The sequence below is a fragment of the Saimiri boliviensis genome, chromosome 14 (assembly GCF_048565385.1).
Source record: "Saimiri boliviensis isolate mSaiBol1 chromosome 14, mSaiBol1.pri, whole genome shotgun sequence".
In the NCBI taxonomy this organism is placed as follows: domain Eukaryota; kingdom Metazoa; phylum Chordata; class Mammalia; order Primates; family Cebidae; genus Saimiri; species Saimiri boliviensis.
The window spans coordinates 85,708,875-85,723,117 of record NC_133462.1 but is presented as its reverse complement, the minus strand read 5'-3'; the positions used below and the strand labels follow the sequence as shown (position 1 = coordinate 85,723,117).

The following is a 14,243-nucleotide window of genomic DNA, read 5'->3' as shown; positions in this document are numbered from 1 at the left end:
TCAGCCTCCCTAAGCAACTGGGACTACAGGTGTGTGCCACCACACCCGGCTAATTTTTTTATTTTTAGTAGAGACTGGTTTCACCATGTTGGCCAGGCTGGTCTCAAACTCCTGACCTCAGGTGATTTGCCCACTTTGGTCTCCCAAAGCTCTGGGATTACAGCTGTGAGCCACCATGCCCGGCTGCTTCCATACCTTCTTCAGCTCATTGTATATCCTAACACCTCTGCATCATCCCATATTTATCTGTTGAAGTGTCTGTTCCGTCTCTTAGAGCATGAGACACTTGAGCCCAGTGACAGCAGTCAATCCTCCGGACCTGCTGAGGATAAGGCTGCCCCAGGACGGGACACCCCATAAACATCCAAGGCATAAATGGATGCTTAGAAAAGCAAATCTCATTTAGAAATGCCATCATTCATCATGATTGGATACACTTAGATATATACGGGAATATAATATAATCAGATTTCATTAAGCTTCATTTAATGTATCTATAATTTATTCAAGCAAATCTAGATATATGTGTTAACACTAGGAAGAATTAAAACCTGATGGTAGAGTAATGTTGGCAGAAATGGTCCTCTCAGCCATTTAATTAACCTTTAATAATCTTAAATATGTATGTAATTCTGGAAACACAACTCTATGACTTTATATAAATCACTTAAAATTTCATTACAAGTCTTGTCATCTGCTGATTGATGATAATTTGTATTTATTTAATATTTCATGAAAACATTATTTAAGTTATTCAGGAGAAAGTATTAAGTTCCAAGGCATTACATGATGTAAATATATGTTAATGCCATATGGTCTAAGGGTACCCTTGTGACTTTAATCTCATCAAGTGTACTGATAAATTGCATGGCAATGGACAAACTATTAACGTTCGGGAAGGGCATTTGAGTAAGCAAGAAGGAAATTAGAAGGATACTACATTAGATGATATCCTTGCATTATTAAACGTCCAGGCAGGGATGAGTGTTCAGATAATATAAAATAGGAATAAAAGCAAAATGTTTATTATTGCTATGATAATATGTTCAAATATGGCTAAAGGCAATACAATACACACACACACACACACACACACACACACACACACACACAAATTTATCTGGCAAAGTTCCTGAGATGGCATAGGGCATCTAATTATTATTTTATAATTAGTATAAAATAATCAAGTCATCGACAGCATGATCTGAAGAGCCCTGTGACAGATCAGATGGTCAGGTTACAATGAACTTCTTCATATGTTATTATTTTGCTGAATGGACTTGATGAGAAATATCTCTGTGTTGCAGACATTTTACCTAAGCCAAATGATCCTTTCTATAAAAATATGATACTCTGATTGATGATGTTTCAAGTATTATTGTTTTACACACTCTTGTGCAAAGGTAATGATAAGAAAATGAAAATGAGCTTTGTAGTATAAAGAATCACACAACTGAAAATTATATAATACCACTTTTCTTACATATCAATGATAGATATCTATCATTGCATTGATTTTAATATCTACTAATGCATTATTCTTCTCTAACTGTAATTTATTGCTGATTTCAGAGAAAATTAGCTCAAAAATATACCTAATAAAAGGCAAGGTCAAAGTGACAAAAAATATTTCAAATATTAAACTAAATATTACTTTGAGTAAAAGAGAGTATCTCAAACACGTTTTTATGAGCAATAATAAAAAATGAAATATGCATAAAATATCTGAAATCAGGTATAACTCCTGATTTTTTTGGTTAGAATTATTTAAATACATAATCTTAATACTTTTAGAAATATTTGAAAAAGAAAACAAAACAAAGGCCAGGATCTCCCCAAATATACAATCTATATTTTTCTATAAGAATTATAAGCTTAGAAATTGTCTTTATTAAATACTAAGCACAGCTGACGCTTAAATCTTTAGAATGAATATGCTGAACATATATTTTTTTAGGTCACAGTTAACAAATTAACACACATTCACTTTTTAAGATATTTGTATGTGGCGAAGGCAAATACTGAATTGATACAAAGCCTGACCTGTTCAAGATGAAAAAGCACATTTGCTATATCCAATACTCTTTCGACTGTCTTCTCTGGATCTGAGGTATCATCAGTCCTGTTTGGCAAGTCTTTGTAAAGAGCCATTTGCCATCGAATAGCAGGATCCTCCAACTGCAGAAAAAACGAAAAGGCAAATCCAGTAAGAGGTTACAATCGAAAGATGGGAAGAGTCAATCCACCATTATTTATTGGGGTTTACAGTGCTTACTAGTTAAAACGCTGCACGCAGCCGCAGTTATGTAGGATGAATAAGTCTGAAGATCTAATGTATTGCATGGGGATTACAGTTAATAATATTGCAATTCATACCAGAAATGTGCTGAGAGTGAGTAGATTTCAGGAGCTCTTAGCACACGCACACAAAAGGTAATTATACGAGGAGATGGATGTGCTAATTTGTTTGACTATACTAACCATTTCATTATCTATGTGTATATTGAAACATCCTGTTGGATACCTTAACTGTATACAATTATTAAAAATTAAAGCTACTAAGAGAGAAAGACGAAGTCTTTGTCATCATGAAATGTATCATCTACTAGAGAAGACAGACACTAAACATTTATAATGGAGATAAGGGCTACTAAAATGAAATGCAAAGTACCATGAGATGCATCCTACTTTTTGGTGGCTGGGAAGATTTCCCTAAACACTTGACGTTGTAACTAGGACTTAAGGATGAGTTAGAAATTGGAAGACAAAATAGGTAAGGCCACCTTTGTTCTTTCTTTTCTCCATTCACTTTCTAACTGTAAAAATATGTCTATGTTTATTTTTACGGGCAAGGATATAGGATAGCATTTACCTATAAATATTTGGACTCTACAGCAGAGCTTAATATCACTGAGACAAAGATATTAAATTATATAAATCAATAGAAGTTGTTAAAATCATACTCATCATAAAGGAGTCTACACATCTTAGTTTTCAGTACCATCAAATTTCCTTGGTGAAATTTGATGATCACCAGATGTGATCCACCTGCCTCGGCCTACCAAAGTGCTGGGATTACAGGCGTGACAAAGGCAGACAGGCACAGTGGCTCACGCCTGTAATCTCAGCACTTTGGGAGGCCAAGGTGGGTGGATCACTTGAAGTCAGGAGTATGAGAGCAGCCTGGCCAACATGGTGAAACCTCGTCTCTACTAAAAATACAAAAAATTAGTTGGCTGTGGTGGCGCATGCCTGTAATCCTAGCTACTTGGGAGGCTGAGACAGGAGAATCACTTGAACCCGGGAGGTGAAGGTTGCAGTGAGCCGAGATGATGCCACTGCACTCCAGCCTAGCGACAGACTGAGACTCAATCTGAAACAAACAGACAAAAGAACAAACAAAACATGGACAAAGCAATCCCCTTGTCTTTCTCTTCTACTTTAGAATCTCCACTGGGAATGGGAGACTGAATGTTACGAAGCAGAAATAAATATAACATCTGAAACTTCACAGGTCCCAGGCTGACAGTGCACAGCTCAACAAGTCAAAAATAACTTTCATCTACAGGCAGACATCGCTAGACAGAGCTTTGTATATAAATGACTTGTAAAGACCACTTATCTTTTGATAACGTAAACTGTTTTCATCTATGCACTTTTTAAGTCTAAGGACTATGTTTGATACTTACAGGTTTTATTCTGTACTCTTAGTTCTATTTAATACATAAACATAATTAATGAAGTAGAATCTTTATTCTAACATAAAATTATTCCTCTGGCCTCAGGATGACTAGCCCTACAATTTCAAGACAATGTCTTCAAGAAGTTAGGAATATAAAAAATCATTTTTTGAAACTGTGTATCTCCTTCATATCCCTGCCTAACCCCTAGTGTAAGAAAGTTTAGAATAAAATGACAAGATGAATATATATTTATTACCTCTTTATTTTCAGGTCTTACTCATTTGGAGGTAAAATATTGACCATCAATGTTGCATTTTTTGCTCTCTTCTTTCTTCCTCTCTCCCTACTATATCATCTAAGCTGTCCAAAGTATTCTTACAAGTGACCTTTAGAACATATTGGACAAACCTCTTTCTGTTTATAATCATAACCAGCTTTTTAACCATTTCTTAAGATTGGCACAGACTCCTTCTTAAGAGGTACCGAGCAATCCCTGTTTGTAACTCAGTAATTGTTGAACTAGATAATTGTGCTCCAAGTGTGGTCTAGGGTCCTCTTGGGATCTCCATCATCTTTTGATGGGGTATTTGACCTTCTCAAATATCCATGTATGTAAAAACATTTAGAGTCTCTCTGTAAAGGGCAAAAATGTTTGTAGTGTAAACTCTTTTTTTGAAGTTCCAATAGAGGCTTTATAAACTGTTTTAAAAATATTCAAATTATTTTTGCTACTGAAAAGAGATCAGACTCTAATAGTAATTAATCTCTTACTCTAAAGGAATTGTCAGTAAACAATTGAGTACACATCAAATTTTACATGAAATTTGCTCTAAATAAATATTTGTGCATTGTGAATATGGCAAAGGCATGTCACACCTTTATGTTAAAGTACAAATTTAAAAAGAACATGGTTTAGATATTTAGAAAGAGACATTTTAATGCCAAGAAGGACATATATTATATTGTTGTTGCTACTTTTTGACAATTGCAATTTAAAAAACTCCTCAGAAGGGACGTCAGATTTCATAACTTAAAATTTTCATAATTAAATTAGTTTTAAAAATAAATTTTCATATTTAGAAAAAAAATCCTCATAAGGGACACCAGAATAGAATCCAACAGGGAGAATCAGACTACTAGCTTGACTTTTTAAACTGCATCACAGAAATATATAATTTCTTCACTGGTTTAAAAAAATTCCCAAATAATAGTAAATGGTCACTAAATTGCCAAAACTACTTCTAACAATCCTTCACCCACCATTAAAAGGTAGGTATTATATGGATTTCCAACCATGTTTTTATTCTAAATGTATACTCTTCTCCTTAGGTAAACTCATTCATTCCTATTGCTGCAAACCTCAATGTAGCCTATTGATACAGTTTGGATCTGCGTCCCAGCCCAAATTGTATGTTGAAATGTACTCCCCAGTGTTGGAGGTGGCACCTGGTGGGAGCTGAGTGGATCACGGGACACATCGTTCACGAGTGGTTTAGCACCATCGTCTTGGTGCTGCCCTCGAGATCCTCCCGAGCTCTGGTTGTTCAAGTGTGGGGCGCCTCCCTCCTCACTGCTCTTGTTCCTGCTCCCGCCCTGTGAGATGCCTGCCTCCCCTTCACCATCTGCCATGATTGTAAGCTTCCTGGAGCCTCCCCAAATGCAGATGCCTGTGTCATGCTTCTTGTTCAGCCTGTAGAACCATGAATCAATTAAATCTCTTTTCTTCATAAATTACCCAGTCTCAGGTATTTCAATATAACAATGCAAGAAAGGCCCAATTCACCTATAGACTAATGACTCTTACATATATTCACACACACACACACACACACACACACACACATATATTTATATTTGTAAATATATACACATATTTATATTTGTAAATATATACACATATTTATATAATATACACATATATATTTATATGTATATTATATATACATATGTTATACATTATATATTCATATATTAAATATATATTTAATATATAAATATTATATATTTAATGTGTATTATATATTTAATATTATATATTATATACCTTTAATAAAATATACATATATATTTAATTATTGATCACTCAATGTAATTTTTTTGTTTTTTGAGACAGGGCTTCCCTTTGCCACCTACACTGGAGTGCAGTGGCATGATCTTGGCTCACTGCAACCTCTGCCTCCCAGGTTCAAGCCATCCTCACACCTCAGCCTTCCAAGTATCTGGGACTACAGGTGTGCACCACCATCCAGCTAATTTTTGTATTTTTTGTAGAGACCGGGTTTTGCCATGTTGCCCAGGCTGATCTCAGACTCCTGGGCTCAAGTGATCTGACTGCCTTGGCCTCCCAAAGTGTTGAGATTACAGGTATGAGCCACTGTGCCCAGCCAACATTTTCTTATAGACACCTGTATTCATGTCCAAAAGACCCTAAAACTCATCTATAAAAAGAATACATTCAACCTGTATTTCAACCGGTGATTTTTTTCCCAAAATTGGACAATCTCTGGTAATTTTCTTTAAAAATATAACATTTATTATCTTTAGAATTTTTAATCCAAAAGGCTTTGTAAATAGGATAATGACTAATTAAAATATGTCAATTACCTTAATGTTTAAAGTAACATTACTTGTAGTACTGTTGTAAAGAGAGATTAACTAATGTATAGATAGTAACGGTGCCTGAAGAATAAAATTTGGCTTACCTTGCCTTGTAAATGAATATTGCTGCGGATTATATCTCGTACTTCATCCTCAGTATCTTTCTGTCAAGAAACATATGTTACCTAAAGGGAGTCTTAAATTGCATCAACTGTCACAAGTCAATAGAAACAATCCAAACCTCTTTTGAAATAGTGTACATCTGAGAGACATCTTTATAAAATTACATGCCACAAATTTGGGGCATTCTCATTTAAACAATTTCTTGATACGACTGTAGCCTGAAACAAGGCAATGGCTTGCTTTACCTCCACAATAAGGACATTAAAATTCAATGAAATCAAGTTATCAATTCATAACAAGAAGAGGGCACATAGCATGTTTTCTTGGGCTGAAATAGAAGTAGATCTCCAGTATTCTCCCAAATCTCCACAAAGTCATTTTATCTCTCAGTAACATCCTCTACAATCTAGCAAGAGCAAGGGAAATCCAGCTACCATTCCAGCTCTTGACAACTGCCCAGAGAGCTGCATAATGCAGCCCCCTCCCACAGCTTCCCCTCAATTCTCTCATTTTAGAATGTCAGACTTTGCATGTACAGTGAGGAGCTTCAGTGATTCAACGTGAAATGGAGAATATGTCCTCCAATTTACATAAATATCAAATAGAAATTCCAATGTGGAAAATATTGCATCCTCATTTGCATAGCTATGAAGAAGAGAAACTTACAGGACATTGTAAGATCTTGCGAACTTAAATCTTGCAGAGGAAAAGAGCAGCTGATTTAAAAGTCAACACCTTATCTACCCATAGGTGGCACATTAGGCTTCTTACATTGAAAAATCACCCTTCATAAATTTGAATATACTTCTCATCCCAAACTTTATATAGAAGTTTATATAAAATCCATTTACTTTTTCACTACCAGAGATTGATTTGTGTTCTTTTGTTTGGTTCTTGAATGTGCCCCAGAGCTGATTAATATAACTAAGGAATAAAAACAGCCTCAAAAAAAAAATCTTTATATTTGAGTCTTGAGGCCTGTGCAGAAAAACTGCTCAACAAAACACGTGATGAAAACGAAATATTGACATAGGGCAGTGAGACGAAGGACTCAAACATCGAGAGTCTGGAGGTCAGATAATCATTACTGCTGGGATGAAAAGGAGACTTACCAGGCTAAATCGATTTTTGGCCAGAGCAATGAGCTCCTGGTCCCCAGGGGCACAGATGTTCAACCCAATGGGCAGTAACCGCTTCAGAGCTGCTACAATCAGAGAGGTCTGCATGGAATACCGATCGCCTTTGCGCTTCATTTTCTTCCTTTCCTGATCAGAAACAGCTGCCTGTGGGACAAAGAGAAGTTCTGGGATCCGAGTCCGCTTTTTTCACATGTAGAATCATGTTGACTCTTCTCTAATATGACTGTCACTTCATCTTCCTCCTTTGCTGCTGCTCCCTAGTTTTGAAAATCCTGTTTTGAGGATAATTTTTCTCTTCCCTTCTTAGCATCTTTGGCTAATTTTAAGTCCTACCCTCAGATTCCTAGGTCATTATGATTCACTGCTATGCATTCCCATGTAATTTTTAGAAGAAAAATGAAAATTGTAATTTGAGGGAAGCAGATAGATGAAAAATGCTATAGTAATTTCAGATATTGTGTGTTTTTCTAATTATCAATGCTTAAAAAGAACTGTACGAAGAAAGGGCTTATTTGTTTTGACAAATGCTTGCTTTGAAATATATATACATATATATGATGTTTGTGTGTGTGTAATAGTATACCTAGAACAATTATAAAACGCATTTTCCTTTTATACAGTCTGCAAACTTGTCTCCCTAGAGCCTCAGTCCCTCTCTAGTAGAAACAGAAGTAATATACTTTTCTGTTTATAATCGGTGCTTCATAAATATTCATGGCTATCTGGATAACCAGTCTGCAAATGAATACTGCCTTGTTATTCAAGGGCTGTCTTGCAATGTTTTTGAGCCTATGCTAGCAATACAGGGTCACCTTAAATGACAGAGTCTAATTTTCACTGGGTAATGAGTATTCTTTCTATCAAGAGGGCATGTTCTAATGTCAAAATTAAAATAATTGTCCCAAATCCACTTATCTGTGCATGTTGAATATTTTGTAGCAGTAATTCAAACTTGGATCATAGTTTCATGATAATGACATATTGTAATAGTCTTAGGCTATTGAGAAAAAAATAGAATTTAATATACAAATGATCTGTTTTACTTAACAGAAGGTAAAATATATCACAGCATGAGGTTGAAAGACATTCTTAGGACTGTAAAAAGTAGTGAAACAAATGAGTCACCATATAGCAATGATAGCTTATATATTACATTATATGACATATAATTATGTAAGAATTATACTATATATTGATGTGTTACATTAAACCTATAATTTTCTGAACCATAGCAGTAAGAATTATACTTCCGTTCCAAAAAGATGTGCTTATTGCATGAATCCCATTTTTATATGTACCAACTTGTAAGAGATTATTCTCAGTAAGTTTATTAGGAAAAACATGATGAATAACTATTTGTACTGTTAAATTGATTAATTCGTTAACAAAATGGATCAGTCATTTAAAATGAGCTCTTTGTTCAAAGAAAAACATAACTAAAATGATAAAAATAATTACCAAAATGAAGAACCACTGTCCTGAAAATTAAGCGATACAAATTATGCAAACGTACTTCTATCAAATACTGCTAATTTAGTTTCAGCAAAGCAACATCCCCAAGATAGTCTAAATTTTATTGGTGTTCAAGTTTTCATAGTCTAAATTTATTGGGGTTAGAGTTTGCATTGATTTTAACCTGTAAAGTTATTTTGGTTTTATGGTCATATAGGCAGAAAGAGCTCATATCTGGTTTAATATTCATAAATATTTGTGACCTTATAATAAAAACAATCAAATCAACACTAAAGGCATCAATAAATTGCTCAATTTTGAGTTACACTAGGTAAACAAATTCCTCCCTATGCGCAACCCATAATTTTGCTTTCCACCCCAGAAGATCTGTAACTGGAATGAGAAGTTAGTAAATATTTGAACATTTATGGATGGTATCACTGTTGATATGAGGAAATTAAATCTATAAGCAATAAAATACCCTCCTGTACATATACGTTGGGTTTTTGGTTTGTTTATTTAGTGCCTATTTCCTCCCCAAACTATGGAGCTCCTTTGGGGCAGCTGCAAAACCTGTTTGATCCTTTCTCTGTCTTCAAAGCCAAGCACTGTGCCTTGTTCATAGGAGCGCCTCAATGATTTAAACAGAACGGCTAAAGCTAATGAATTTGTACACTTTTTCATTTTCAATCTGTGCCCTAATATTTGGATCAGATATGAAGATGTAATAACATGGCCAATATGTGGGCATATTAAAGAAGGGAAGCTGGATAACCTGAGTCCTTTCTTAAATCAATCACTTGAGCCTGTTCTTAAACCAATCAATCAATCAGTCAATCAATCAGTGAACCTCAGCTTCTGCCTCCTGTCTCTCTCTCACACGCCCACAAACAAACAAATATGACTGTAAGAATTTCACAGAAAATAGCCTTATATTTAATAGAGGACCAGGAAAATGGCAAGAAAGACATCAGACAGATTATTCTTAAACGATACTGTTAGACTTAAGCAAAAACAGGGCTATTGCTGCATAAAATGGGACATGAGCAGGCTCCTCCACCCTCTCTCCTTATGACCCCTCTAGAAAAGACTCATTTTTCAATACCTAATTCAAATCCTCACTTAACCTCTGAAATCTCTGACTATCCTATCAATTTCTTTCTCTCATATATTTTTGTTTTTTTGAGATGGAGTCTTGCTCTGTAGCCCAGGCTGGAGGGCAGTGGTGTGATCTCGGCTCACAGCAACCTCCGCCTGCCAGGACCCGGTTCAAGCAATTCTCCTACCTCAGCCTCCCAAGTAGCAGGGATTACAGGCATGAACCACCAGGCCCAGCTAATTTTTGTATTTTTTAGTAGAGACGGGGTTTCACCACGTTGGCTAGTCTGGTCTTGAACTCCTGATCTCCTGATCCCCCCACCTTGGCCTCCCAAAGTGCTGGGATTGCAGGCGTGAGCCACTGCACCCAGCCTCTCTCATACATTTTCTAAATACTTATTAACTACATAATTGTTAGATGTTCAGTTGTATTTTAACTTTATCATTTTGTTACAATTCATATCTGTTAAACTTTCATGCCTACAACCTGTGAAGCACAATGCACACATTATTCAGATGTTTACAAGCCTCCATCAAGGTAAGCAACATGACAAGCATTTTGCTGCTACGAACAGTGAGGTTTAAGATGAGTGAAGGGATTATGAAGTAGCAGAGTCAGAGCTCAAGGCTGATCTGCCTCTGAAAGCCAAGCTCTTTCCTTTACCACATTATAATGGGAAGCACATTTTTAATCGTTTGTATTTATCATACGATCTTTCTGTGGGAACTTACAAAAAACTTTCTAATATTCCTATAATAAAATAGTCTACCAAAAAAACTTATTTTTTTTGTATTTTAGATATAGTAATTGTAAAAATAAGCCTAGCTTTAAATGTCTGAAGCCCATGATTACATGTCAATGGGAAATGAAATCTTAGGAAAAAATATGCCTGGGCGCTGTGGCTCACACCTGTAATCCCAACACTTTGGGAGGCCGAGGCAGGTGAACTACAAGGTCAGGAGATCGAGACCATCCTGGCCAACATGGTGAAACACTGTCTCTACCAAAAATACAAAATTAGGTGAGTGTGGTGGTATGTGCCTATAATCCCAGCTACTCGGGAGGCTGAGGCAGGAAATTCACTTGAACCAGGGAATCGGAGGTTGCAGTGAGCCGAGATTGCACCACTACCCTCCAACCTGGCAACAGAGCTAGACTCCATCTCAAAAAAAAAAAAAAAAAAAAAAAAATAGAGTCCAATTATATAATGCAACAGGCAAAACTCACCTTTTCTCACACCCACAAATAAACACAGAGAATGTGTCATGAATGCTATCAGTGTATATTTTTTAAAACAAGTGACAAGAACCTCAGGTTTCATAAAACAAGTTAGGAAAGTTTCAAACAAGTTACTAGAAACTTCAGCAACGCTAGCCACAGAATGCGGTGCCACTGTGGATTTTGCACCACTGCCACAATGAGTCAGTAAACGCAAAGCAAAATAAGATACATTTTTTAAAAGCCCAAATTAATGACCACATTTTGATTTCTTTAAAGTCAAAATTTAATTTACCTCATCCATATTAATTAGGCAGCTATTATATACCAAGCACTGTATTAAGCTTTAGAGTTACCAACTGAATGCTATATGTTTCCTGCCCTTGAAGAACAGATACCTAAGTCACAGATGGGCTGCGGAACAATGGGCCAAGTGCCCTGCCAAGAGACACCAAGGGCTCTTTCACATGGGAAAGCAGAAAGAGAAAGGCTTCGCTGAAGAAAGCACTCACATGCTGTTATGTTGATGCAAGGGTAATCATAGTGTTTGCCCTTGAAAGTAATGGCAAAAACTGCGATTGCTTTTACATCACAATACATATAGCTTTGTTATATACAAACTGACATACTGAGTAAAAGAAAACTAAGGTCCACTTGCCACAGTCGCCACCACCATTACGCATATCTCCGAGGCTTTCCCTGCCACACATAGGTGGTCACCTTCTTTCTAAGAGCATCATGGTCAATTTTCTATCCACTGGCCTCTCTCTGCCTCATGAGCTATGTACATTTTGTTCTATGTCCAAATGAGATCCCCTCTCCCAGAGCACCATATTCTAGACTGATCTGCTAGCTTCAATCTGTTTTATATTTAGAAAATAGTTTTGGGCCATGCGCAGTGGCTAACGCCTATCATCCCAACACTTTGGGAGGCTGAGGCGGGTGGATCACAAGGTCAGGAGTTTAAGACCAGCCTGGCCAACATGGTGAAACCCCATCTCTACTAAAGGTACAAAAATTTAGCTGGGCATCGTGGCACATGCCTGTAATCCCAGCTACTTGGGAGGCTGAGGCAGGAGAATCACTTGAACCCAAGAGGCGGAGGTTGCAGTGAGCCACGATTGCACAATTGCACTCCAGCCTGGGTGACAGGGCGAGAATTTGTCTCAAAAAAAAAAAAAGAAAAAAGAAAAAAGAAAAAAAGTAGTTTTGGAACTGGCACTCTATATAAACAGTGATGATTCCTTGCTCGAGTGACTTGCTGAAGACTGATAGAAACCATTTGTCTTCTGGTTCTTGTTTGTACTTGCATTTCATCTAAATCTGTTCAAATGAGTTCCTTTTTCCTTGAGAACTCTGTAGGGTGTTTCTATCTGCTGCTTTAATGCCTAAGGCAGATGATTTGAGATCGTGTTGCAAGAGTCCCTGAAGTACTGGGCATCTCTCTCCTCTCCATGTTACAGGGGAAACAGCTCTTCATCCGCTCAGCCTCATACGTAACACGTGTGGCAATCCTCCTGTTAACCACTAGGCACTAGGCTTGGGAAGCTCAGCTTTTGAAGTCGATGTTCACCTGATGACATCCCACCTTTGTCCACCAGCCATCCAGGTTCTCAGAGCCCTCAATGATGCTGATAAAACTATAGTTACTGTGATTCTATGGCCAACATAATTACCCTCAAATCTACCCATATGCTGAAACACATGGGCATCATGATTTCTTGAGCAAAACAATATAAAACATGAATGTGTTGACTCCATGGTTTGAACTAGAAACATTATTTCAAGGGAAAAATGTATATTATATACTTATGTGATACAAAATTACAAACACAGTTTTTAAATTGTTAAAAATACGGAAGCTATCTATAATCAGTAATTTCTAAACATTTCAACTTTTAGAAATTAATCTTTTCTTTTCCTCCCTCTCATCTCCTCTTCCCTTTCTCTCTCTCTCTCTCTCTCTCTCTCTCTCTCTCTCTCTCTCTCACACACACACACACACACACAAACACACACACACACACGGTGGTATGGTCATAGCTCACTGCAACCTTAAACACCTGGGCTCCAGCAATCATCACACCTTAGCCTCCTAAGTGACTAGAACTACAGGTGTGTGCCACCACAATTGGCTAATTTTTTAATATATTTTGTAGAGATAGGGTCTTACTATGTTGCCCAGGCTGGTCTCGAACTCTTGGCCTCAAGGAATCCTCCCACCTCAACCTGCCAAAGCACTGAGAATTACTATTATTTTCTATGTGTCTTGTTTGAATGCTGCAAGTCATATGTTAAAAAAAAAAACAATTTTTCAGTTTGAGAAAATGTGTGGGTCAGAAATGTTAAAAGTGAGAGGCTCTGATCCATTACTTCCCTTTTTCCTTCTTGCAAATAAGAGTAAATGTTACTATTAGTCAATGGTTACGGATGCCTCACTCTGGGTTCTACGACGTGCAGTATTTTAAGAGTATCTTTGAGAATCACTGGAGTCAACTGATGGAAAAGAGGGAAAATGATATTTGTGCAAGAATACACAGGCTTCTGGCGTTAGCTTCTAGTTCCTGTGCTGTCACGGCAAACACATGGCATTCAAAACTTTAAACAAGACGAGGCCTATCAAACAATGCTATTCTACTTCCCTGCTGGTAGATCACAGAGCAGGCCTGAGAATCCAGTCACTTTTGGAGGTTACTGGAGTGGGTGTGCCTTCCAGGTCACTCTGTTGCCAGAATTTATTGAGTCAGTAGAGGCTAATTTCCTCTGCCTGAGTATCACTGATCTTTGGATCTTTGGGCATTTAGCAGTATACTGTATGTGTTACCACATCTAATATATTTATTTCTCATTTAGCAGTAATTAAATATATAAAGCCCTTTAAAAATATTTTAAAAGGAAGCTCCTCCTCTCCCCAAGATGAGTGATAGAGAA

At 36.8% G+C, this 14,243-nt stretch overlaps 1 protein-coding gene across 15 annotated transcripts in view; it reads right to left on the bottom strand.

The window, feature by feature from the left end:
- The window catches only part of RYR2 (ryanodine receptor 2), a 753,432-nt gene that overhangs the window by 106,926 nt on the left and 632,263 nt on the right, over nucleotides 1-14,243 (bottom strand). For all 15 annotated transcript variants that reach the window (XM_074385363.1, XM_074385370.1, XM_074385367.1 and 12 more), the window contains 3 exons: nucleotides 7,517-7,687; nucleotides 6,386-6,445; nucleotides 2,044-2,178 (listed from right to left, as the gene is read on the bottom strand). In XM_074385363.1, coding sequence (XP_074241464.1) covers nucleotides 2,044-2,178; nucleotides 6,386-6,445; nucleotides 7,517-7,687 — 366 coding nt within the window. The remainder of the gene's footprint in view (nucleotides 1-2,043; nucleotides 2,179-6,385; nucleotides 6,446-7,516; nucleotides 7,688-14,243) is intronic.